This window comes from Megalops cyprinoides, chromosome 7 (assembly GCF_013368585.1).
Source record: "Megalops cyprinoides isolate fMegCyp1 chromosome 7, fMegCyp1.pri, whole genome shotgun sequence".
NCBI classification, from domain to species: domain Eukaryota; kingdom Metazoa; phylum Chordata; class Actinopteri; order Elopiformes; family Megalopidae; genus Megalops; species Megalops cyprinoides.
Genome location: NC_050589.1, coordinates 7,495,121 through 7,505,495, shown reverse-complemented (window position 1 = coordinate 7,505,495; position 10,375 = coordinate 7,495,121). Strand labels below are relative to the sequence as shown.

General features: G+C 51.2%; 1 protein-coding gene across 3 annotated transcripts in view; it reads right to left on the bottom strand.

Moving 5' to 3' along the window:
- Positions 1 to 1,014: 1,014 nt before the first annotated feature.
- Positions 1,015 to 10,375, bottom strand: part of LOC118781432 (sterile alpha motif domain-containing protein 11-like) — a 61,164-nt gene continuing 51,803 nt past the window's right edge. For all 3 annotated transcript variants that reach the window (XM_036534479.1, XM_036534480.1, XM_036534481.1), the window contains exons 8-13: positions 6,888 to 7,003; positions 6,296 to 6,374; positions 5,265 to 5,992; positions 3,756 to 3,880; positions 3,126 to 3,236; positions 1,015 to 1,772 (exon numbers count right to left, since the gene is read on the bottom strand). In XM_036534479.1, the coding sequence (XP_036390372.1) occupies positions 1,533 to 1,772; positions 3,126 to 3,236; positions 3,756 to 3,880; positions 5,265 to 5,992; positions 6,296 to 6,374; positions 6,888 to 7,003 (1,399 nt within the window). In that variant the 3' untranslated portion in view covers positions 1,015 to 1,532. The remainder of the gene's footprint in view (positions 1,773 to 3,125; positions 3,237 to 3,755; positions 3,881 to 5,264; positions 5,993 to 6,295; positions 6,375 to 6,887; positions 7,004 to 10,375) is intronic.

Below are 10,375 nucleotides of genomic sequence, written 5' to 3'. Positions count from 1 at the left end.
GACCAAACACTGATGGGAAATCTAGAGACCGTTTTTAATTCTCATCGCTTACACATTTAAAAAAATCCATAACAAATTCAAAGATTTGCATAAAGAGCTTTGTGCCTTTCAATTCCCTGTAACAGAGGAAAAAAAAAGATTGATCTTTGGCATCCACTTAAAGGATGAAATTATATACATACTGTATAATGTCAACTACAACAAAAATGCTATAAATACTTCTTTTCTCCATATTTATATGCTATGAAGTAGCATTTGAAAGAGGGGCTTTTCATATTACAATCGAATACTTAGCAAACAGAAAATATGAACAAAAGTACCACCAAAGTTAGCAAGTCAAATTTTGTTCAGTATTGAAAATTCGTAATGTAAATCGTGCAACTACACTTAACAAAAAGTACCACTTATGTAACCTTTAGTACATATATATATATATATTTTGTTGTTGTTGTTGTCTTTAGCAAGTTACTGTACAATTCCACTTGGTTTGTTCTCACACAGTAGCAAATGGGATTATACAAAGACATCGGTATTGACACACAGAACTGAGATCCTCTTTAGCTGTGCCGTATCAGTAACCTTTTCTCCCAGGCACTTGCTGTGACCTGTATACAGTATAGGCAAGTGATAAAGAGAAAGGTCTGTGGGCATGTGGACTCCTAGGTCACAGAACAGATTTCTTTACACTGGACTGGATCAGTCTTGTGAAGTCCTATCTATCTCTATCTTCTCTCAACACTGGGCACCAGCTCTGTGTCTGTCCTGTCATTCACTGTCAGTAAAGCACAGGTCACAGGAACCCCAGTCTACATACACAGCAATAAACCCCTTAAAGTCCACTCCAGGTCTGACAAACTTCTGCACATCCTTTCATCTTTGGTATAGAATCGTGGAATGCATAGTTGCAATGACGATGTGATCCTTTTGCTTCTCTTCAAAGATTCCCTTTTTTCTCAGAACTGGATCTGGGGGAAGGGTGGGGGGGGGGGGGCTGGTGGCGGGATTTGGGTGAATTTAATGGAAAAAGAAAGAAAACAGGAAAATAAATTGTCTGCATTTTATGACTTTTTTTGTGCCTGAAAGTGTTGGGCACCGGCAAGCGTGTGGTTCATCCCGGAAAGGAAAGTTTCCTGTAGCGTCTGTCTGCCTGACACTGAAGAATGTTGTATTTGTGGGTTGTTTTTTTTTTTTGGCAAGCTGTTAAAGAGCAGCTGTCTGCTTGCGTTCCCACTCCCTGACGCTTTCCTGTCTTCTCCACAACCCCCGGTTTTCAAGTCTTTGGATTCTGTTTCTCTTCAGCCACTGAGGGGTCCGAAGGTAACTGAACGTTTTCAGTTTCTTGTCATAATTTTCGCCTCCCAGTGCCCAAACACAATAGTCTCTGCTTTAAAGTCCTCCAGGAGAGTTTGCAGATGCAACTGAATGTTCATCCACAGAGAGAAGACACTCCCACCCCCACCGCTCCTTTCTCTAGTTCTCTTTATTTCTCTCTCTGGCAGGAGTTGAAAGCTGTCGCGGGGTTTTTGTTATTTCTAAGAGGGCGGTTTCGGGGCGTCGCACACACCCGCGGAAGAGGCGTTCCCATTCTCCTGCTTGGGCGAGGCTCGGCAGGCGGGCGGCCCGCTGTAGGGGGAGGAGGGGCTGCCGGCAGAGGGCGGGCGGTTCTCCGTGGGCAGGGGGTCCCTTTCTGGGGGGCGCAGAGCAGATGGCGGCAAGGGGAAAGCCAGCGGGAAGCTGGTCATGTAGAGTATTCGGCCAACGCGGCGCGCCACCTGGGGGGAAAAGACCACATGCCACTGTTACGACAGGACCCGCAATGCACCACAAGCACAAGAGGTCTTAACAGCGTCTCCTGTTTGTACCTTCTGTGTACGATTCTGACGACCTTTGGTGGTGTGGAAATACTAACATTTCTGGTCTGAAAGGTGAAATCCAGGGGAAGTCATTCTCACCACAATGGTACATTCTTAGCCTTTAATAACCAGTAAGTAAATCAAAAATTTCACATCATCACAATTTTGATGGTCACTGAAATTGACCCACAATATTCAATACTGAATAAACTAAGTACGAATAATAAAAAAGACACTTGGTCAACTTGCTCAAATGAATTACTCATAATTAAGTAAAAATCACCACTGTGGTTGTGCTGAATGCACCCTCATCTTGATATGTGGGGCACTAGAGGTGTCTTTTAAGGCAGTGGCCCTGGAATCATCCAATCAAGCAAGGGCATTGTATTCCCAACTGTCAGCATGTGTTGCTACAATGTTCCAAAACAGGGACCATTAATACATAACATAAATGGGTAGGTACCACAAAACAATAAATGCTTCAACATCATTGGAGGAAAAGTGTTTACATGTTATACATGGGGTTGTAGTGAAGCATAGTGGTTAAGGAGCAGGACTCTGAAAGGTTGCCGATTTGATTCCCTGCTGGGGCACTGCTACTGTACCCTTGGGCAAGGTACTTAACCCACAACTGGCTCAGTAAATATCCAGCCCTATAAATGGATAACATTGTAAAAAACTGTAACCGGTGTAAGTCGCTGTGGATAATAGCATCTGTTAATTACCAATAATGTAATGTAATATGAATACAGAACAAATAGCCTATAACGTTTCAAAGTCCTAAAACAGGAACCAGTATGTATCTCTTAGACTGGAGATATAGCTAGAGTCTATTGGTGGTGTTCATCGCACAAAACGCCCCATTCAGCCTGGAAGGCAGCTGGCCCCACATGTGCATAAGAGCACATGGTACAGAGCTGGGAGTACTATTCACATTAGGAGGCTATTCCTATTAATCACGCACATACCGCAGCTGGGAGTTTAAGTCCACATCTGCTGTTAACTACACCAAATGAGGGTCAAATGGAAAAAAAAGGCACTAAACGTAATGGTTTTGGAACATCCCCTGAAACCACAACCTGGCAGTGTGCTCGAAAGGTGTGAAGGGGAAACGAAAAGGAGGAGAAAAAAACGAAATGAATATTTCTGAGTAAGCGTGCAGTGATGCTCAGCTTTACAACAGCGCACAACTGTACTGACCCTTACTGGCTCGGGGGTCGTATGACTACATGTACACCTGTCCTTAGCAGTGAGGAGGTGGCGTAGACGTACCTGGGATCGGATCTTGAGGGCGGGGCCCAGTTTAAGGCCCATGTTGTTCAGCAGGTGCTCTTCGGTAAGGAGGGGCAGGGTGTCACCATCGATGGCCTGCTCCCGGAACACCTGGGCCAGGTACAAACAGGTACACTTTCCAGCAGCGGTCAGGTAACAAACACAGACCTTTAGATCTAGCTGCCCCTCACTACTGGAACCTCACGGTGGTTATCTGCTTTTACGCACGGCCATGCAGCGAGCTTTGAATCCACAGAGGGGCTCTGGAAGGTTTTGTGTATTTAAAACGGAACCATAAAGTGGGAGCAGCTCTACTGCTGCCTCTTTAGGGGAACAGTCCATAGATTTAAGGTCAGATTTGATGTGAGGTAACAGGGTTAAATTAAAGTTTTAAGGGATGTACTGTATGCACAGGTCTATATTCCATATAAATTAAGCCAGATATCAAATATCAAATGTGCTGCAACTCACTCCCTCCCCCCGTATCTGTTCCCAGAGGTCCACAGAGGAATTTCAAAAACACTCCCCCCATCCATCCACTGTTTTCCAAGGCCCAGGCAGGAATGACAAAGGGGGGGGGGGGTCTCTCTGCAGTGCATGTCCCGCTCCAGCCACCCCTCCGATCCTCACCTGTGTGTACTCAGCACACCCGGTCAGGCTGCCGATGAAGCTGCACACCTCCTCCACGCTCCACTTGCTGATGTCCTCCATGGGCACCGCCTCCTCCCCATCCAGGAACAGGCCCCCCATGGCGCCTGCTCACACACACACGCACACACACACACACCAGGGGCAGAGGAAGCATAAATCATTAAGGAGCTCCACAAGCACCGAGGAGCAGGGAGGGAGAGGGGGGAACAGGGGGGGTGGGGGTGGGGGGGGGTCTTCTTCTCCTCGCCTCCCTGTTCCACACATCTACATTAATGACCCTGTCTATTACGGAGTTCAGCAAGGGTCAATACCGGGGCCCCTTCCCCGGGGAGGTCTGCGCGCTGGAAAAAGAAAGCCCCGGTAATGCATTTCACATGGCTGCTGCCTCACGGCCGCCAGAGCGGGGGAGAGAAGCGAGCACCGCTGCCCACAGAGGACACGCAGCGGGTAGAAAAATAAAGCTCGGGAGTTTTTCCCCCCCCTCCCCCTCCGAATGTGAATTTGGAATGTTTTTTTTTCTTTCACACTGATATATGGAACGTTGTGTGTGCGTTTTTTTCCCCTCCTCTCACTCAGACGTTTTTTTTTTTTCCGCACCCAGTACACGGTTTCATTAAGGTGTTGCTGAAAATGAATGTGGACACAGCGAAATTAAAAAGCGCGGATGCCGGGCCTGGCGGCGGAGTATTAATATCTCGGCCCTCTTCCTGGTGTGTACACAGCCAGCCCGCGCCCCGGTCTCCCACACGGCTTAGAGGTGTTCTGGCTCCCAGCCTCGCAAAATTGGTTACTTCCTCGTCAACGGGAGGTGCCAACACTTTGTTCTCCTTACAACAACTCGCTCTAGGCGCTCTGCAAGGCGCTATCCCGTTCTCTGAGGGGATCTTTTTTTTTACGAGTAAGAAAAACAGTCAGCCGCTCCAGGGTCTGACATGGGCGCAAGCTCTGCTGAAACACCAACAGTGGTGTGTGGACAGAAAGATCCTATCTGGAGAGGCGAGGGGGAGTTGGGGACCGCTGGTGTGAGCTGATGGACATTTGCTTTACTCACTTACTCCAAATGAAGCCTAACCTCCCCTATATAACCATCTCCAATATATATATGGTGTGATCACCCGTTTAACTACATTTCACGGGGGAAAATGAGTTACATAAATTTCATAAGATTTGGCACCATTTTCTTTCTCATATAGACCCTAATGCAGCACAACTGTTCTTCTTGGGAGGTAATCTGTGACTGTAAAATTTTTACATTTTTGATTCTGATGCAACGTACATAAACCTGCATCTGGATGTGTGACTCACTATCATTTTGTTACACACTGTAAACAGTATGTAAATGCCCACTGTGAAGGATGTGAAATGTAATGTTTCTGATTCTACAATGCCGTGACCTTGAGAAACAATACATAAATAGTGGGGGGAATGGAGAGGGTGGGCGGTGGATGGAGAGGTGGGCGAGGCGGAGGGGCGTGGGGTGGAGCTTACCTGTGAAGTAGGGGCTGGTGTAGGGAAAGCCGAAGGGGAAGGTCTGAGCGGGCAGGGTGGGCAGAGGCGGCACGGCCCCCGAGGTCAGGTACTTGGCTTCGGTCTTGCCGAGTCCCGGGGTGAAGAGGTGGTGCGGGTTGGGAGATTCAGGCCCCGCCGAGCTGCAGGGGGCACTGAGGCGGCCTGACGCCTCGCCCAGGTCCTTCGCGCCCTCGCAGGGTTTGGTCCCGTCCTTGCCCTGGCAGAGCTCCGAGCCGAGGCCGTGCCCGTCGACCTTGGGCATCCCCTCGGGCCTGTCCTCACCGGCCTCAGCGTCGCTCTCCGAGTCCTTCATCTCCTCGTCCTGCCCGGCCGCCTCCGGGTCCCGCGTCCGCCCCTCCGCCGGCGCGTCCCTGGCCTCGTGGTGCCCGCCCTGCGAGTCGCCCCTGCCGTGGCCGCCCTTGCGGGAGGTCTTGCGGGACGCGGCCTCCTTGGGCGGTGTGGCGCCCGGCACCCCCTGGTGGTTGAGAGAGAGCAGCGGCGCGTTGTTGTGGCGCAGCACCAGCATGGCGCTGCGGCGGCTCAGCTCCTCACGCAGCGGGTGGCCCTCGGGGATGTCGTGCAGGCTCCGCAGGGCCGGGTGGTCGGGCGGCAGCCCCGGCGGGAGGGCCAGCTGGTCCCCCAGGAGCCGCTGCCGGTGCATGGTCTCCATCTCCTTCTGCCTCAGCAGCTCCGCCGACATCTCCAGCCTGCGGACGACACAGAACCCCGCTTTCAGCTCCCACTCACCCGCCTCCCTTCAGAGACACACAGCGCTGGCTATTCAGCTAAGATCACAGCGCTCAATCTCTGTCTCACCTAGCTCCTTCGTTTCACCAACAATCATATCCTCTAACATAAAACTGCACAATCAGGTAATACATAAAATCTGATGGAAAACATTTCAGCTAAGGCTCATTTCAGTTCCCGCGAAAACAATGACTCAAAGTCGGGTTTTTAGTTTTGCGAGCTTGGCTGCGGTTTCTGTGCCGTCTCCAGCTGCAGTACTGTACCTGGCCAGGTTCTGTTTGCGAAGCATCTCCTGCTGCCGAGCGAACATCTCAGCCTGAGCCGGCTGCAGAAAGCCATACCCTGCGAGATCCAAGGAGAGACACATTCCTTATTGATATTTATAATCAATATGCACACATATTACACACAGGCACGCACGCACACACACTCACACAAGTATTTTTGTTTATTTTTTAGCATGTTCATTTGCTTCATGGCAAAAACGACCACTCTTTGCTATCTCCATTTCCTCTCAACACGTTTTCCGATTTCTCTTTATCTCTAAATAATCAGCAAATTTAACACCAATATTTCTCAACAACACAGTATGCCTGCAGTGCATTTAAAGTAATGAAACTAAGATCAGCATTTTCAAGGAGGGTGCTTTCATTCATTCAATCGTTCATTCATTCATTTGTTCATTCATTTATGTATTCATTCCATCATTTGTTCATTTGTTCTTTCATTCTACAGGTCCTCTGTATATTAAAAATGTTCTCTCCACCTTGAAGCCAAAAGGCTATTGATTTTGGACATGTTTTGGCTCTGTTTTTCCAGACTTTTTTTGGGGGGGGGCAGAGAGCTATGACTCACCTGGAGCCTGGCATAGCGCGGAGGGCATGCCGAGGAAGGGGGGCCGCAGGTGGGGTCCCAGCGCGATGTGGGGGGCGTTCTGAGGAGACAGGAGGGGCGGAGGGTGCGACATCTCCCTGTGGGACGGGCGAAAAAAAGCAGCTTTCAGGCACTGTGATTCGAGCACGCTGGTTGTAGCTCGGTTCCTCAGTTTCCCATAAAAATATAAGCTTTTTCTGCTTTTTGTTTCGTAACCACCGGCATGAGCAGGGTGCCCCCCCGCCAGGCTGCTGTTCCGATAGCCCCCGCCCCCGGGTTGGGATAATTAGGCACAAGCAGAATGAATCATTACCAAAAAAAGCACCCCAATATCCCAACCCAGCAAAAAAAGAAGGAAAAAAACACAATTAAAAGTGCAAACGGATATATATAGAAAATTACGACCATGAATGATGTTATGTTTTACTGTCCCCACAACGCCGCCCCCCGCCCCCCGCCCCCCTGCCCCCCCACCCCGTTTTGTTCGATTTTTATCCCTCCCTCGGGGGGGTTGGGGGGGGGGTTGGGGCCGCGGGCTGCCGTAGCCCTGCACCGATCCCTCATCAGTCTTGTCACGCCGTGGCCGGCGGCGATGTTTGTACCCGGCGACGCTGCGCTTCCCCCCCCCCCCCCCCCCCTTCCCCCCCTGCCCCCCCCGGTTCCCCTGCCGCACACATAATGAGGGCTGAATACACAATGAGGGCATGTCATTCTCCGACAGCTGGGGCAGCCGGAGCGACACGGCCGGCCCGCGAGCTGAAGGGCCTCCTAATTAACGCAGGCCTTCCTCTTTTTTTTTCCGCCACCCCCTCGCCCCCCCCCCCATCTTTCTCTGCAGCGCTCGGCCAATGAAAGGACAGCCTGTCTCACGGCCCCCTTTTTCCAAAAAGACCACTAATTGCATGTTTTTTTTGTTTCTCTTTTTTTTAACAGCCATGAAAGACACAACAGACACCCCCCCCCCAGACACACACACGTCACTTACACCTTTTCAGGAGAGCTGGGAGAGCAGGTTTTTGAGAGAAGAATGAAACAAAAAAAGGAAATATGTGGATGTATTCTTCTTTAAGTACCCCCTTCCCCACCTCAGCACCCCATCTCCTTCACCCCGCACAGGTGGGGGGCAGGCAGGGGGATAACTGATGTCTCTGAGATTGCCAGATTTGGGCAGCACAACAGCATGAGAGATTTCGGAATCGCCTCTAAAACCACAAAACCCCTACGCCAGCAGTTACTTGCTGTATTTCCGGCCTTCTCCATATTTTCATGCTTTTCCACCTCCACACACATATACCACATCGCCCAAGAAGACCACACTACCCCAAAACCCCCCCCCCCCATGAGGGGACCAGCTCTGACACACTCCCAGCAGGCTGGGGCAAATTACCCAGCAGCCACCACTGACCCCAAACACTCCTCAACGGAAAACAACGAAGTAAATGTGGAAAAAAAAAATTGGACCACAGCTATATTTTTTTAGAGCTCTTCTTCGTCTCTGCTGCTGCTTCTTCCAAACCAAATCGCTCTCGCCTGTTTTCACCCCCGCGTGCAACAAAGGAAGCAAGAAAAAGAGAGAGAGAGAGAGAGAGAGAGAGAGAGCGAGCGAGTGAGCGGAGGGAGGAGGTAAAAAAAAAAAATCATTGATCGATCCGCTGCTGCTGAAATGTTAATGCTAATCGTATAACCGCTCCGCCAGCGCCACTGGCAGCTCCAATTAATCTCGGGGAGCGCAGCGCGTGACCTTCGGCCGGCAGCCGGGGGAGGGAAGGTTCACCCCCCACCCCCCCCACCGCCCCCGCCCCCGCCCCACACAGCCCCCGCGGCCCCGGCGCTGCTTATGTAATTACACTGTGAAGTGTGTAATCACCTGGCCCCTAATCCCTCAGGCCTCGCAATTAGGCCCGGGCCCCGCGGTCGCCGGCGCTGCCAAGCGCCTCCGCCGCCGCCCCGGACGGCCCCGCGGATGAATAACGGTCAATTAAAGCCGCATGACTGGGGCCGGGAGGCGTCCCGCTCGATCGTAATTAGCCGTAATCACGGGGGGGAGACGTGCCCGGCAGACGTGCTCCTCGTTTTATAGGAAGCAATTTAGGAACGAGGCAGGCATTAACCGTTTCGCTCTGGGTTCAGCAGATGGAGGAAAGAGGAGGAAGGGGGGGGGTTTATAGCTGCTGTTTGCCCTCTTGTTCCTTTTACATGAGTTTATCCTTCTACTGAATTTGTGTCCCTATTTATGCGTCAATATAGGGGTGGATCTTTCATGTGCCTCATATACGTCATATAACTGACAACGTTAATATAGGATAAGATATAAAATTTACTGTGTATTGCTAGGCAGGACTGCTAGATATTACATATTTTATAAAAGACTTGTTATTCACTGTGCGGTTGGAGCAAGGTTTACACTGGCACAGAATATAAACCGACTTTTCTCTGCCTTGGAGTAAACCCCAGCCCCAGAGTCCCCCTGTTTGTAAGCTTGCAGAGCTGAATGCAGCGCAAGCCTTGTACTTCAGACCCAACACTTACAAAATTCTACCTCACAATTCCCAGCAACAGACGTAGTCGTGGGGGAGGACAAGACAGCGGGCTATCAATTCTCCGCTTTAGTTAGGGACCCATATCAATAAGCAGGTGTCACCTTTAGATATGCCAGGACCGAGTGGCGATTCAGGAGCACTAGGACAGAGTTTCCAGTCACGGCTGCCTCTAGCCTCCTATCACGGTCCACCCCATACTGTTTATCACTCGTAAGTATCAATACACACCTGCCGTCACGTGGGACACAATGTGGCGGGGAAAAAACAGCGGGGGGAACGTTTATTTTCGGCGCATGGGCAGCCCTGACGGGAAACAACGGGAGAGATGAGCTCTGTTTACTCTTCCTCTTAAAAGACACCGAGTCCCCACCCCCCCCCCCCCCCCCTCCACACCCCCCGCCCCGTTCTCCTTTTATCGGAGAGAGGAGAGCGACACCCCCCACCCCAGCACGCACTCATGTGTGACGGGCTTCCTGCCTCTGGAGCGGCGAACCGCACGTCCGGAGCGGGGCTGACAGGATGGGCCCTTAATGACGCGCGCGGCGGGGATTAGGGCCCCGCTCTCGGCGGGAACGCATTTGCACAGGAAGCTCATTAAAATGCATGAGCCCCGTCCCACTGCTCTGCTCCCCCGCCCCCCCCCCCAGCTCACCGTCTGCCCGAGACCGCCGGGCGCTCGCGGGGGCCAGCCGCATCAGGGATTTGCCTTGCAGATTCGTTAAATGTGAGCTGCCATTTAAGGCTCAGACGAACGGCCGGCGCAGGCTTTAGGAACATCGATTCCCGTAATGATTTGTTTTAACCAAAAAAAAGAGAAGAAGTGCTAATGGGCATCAGATAATCAATTCCAGGAAGTCAACGCGAAGACTGCGTTGCCCTGCCTGATAAAATTGGACGGGCGTCGGCTTTCGGGCTCGCTCTTTCAGTCCA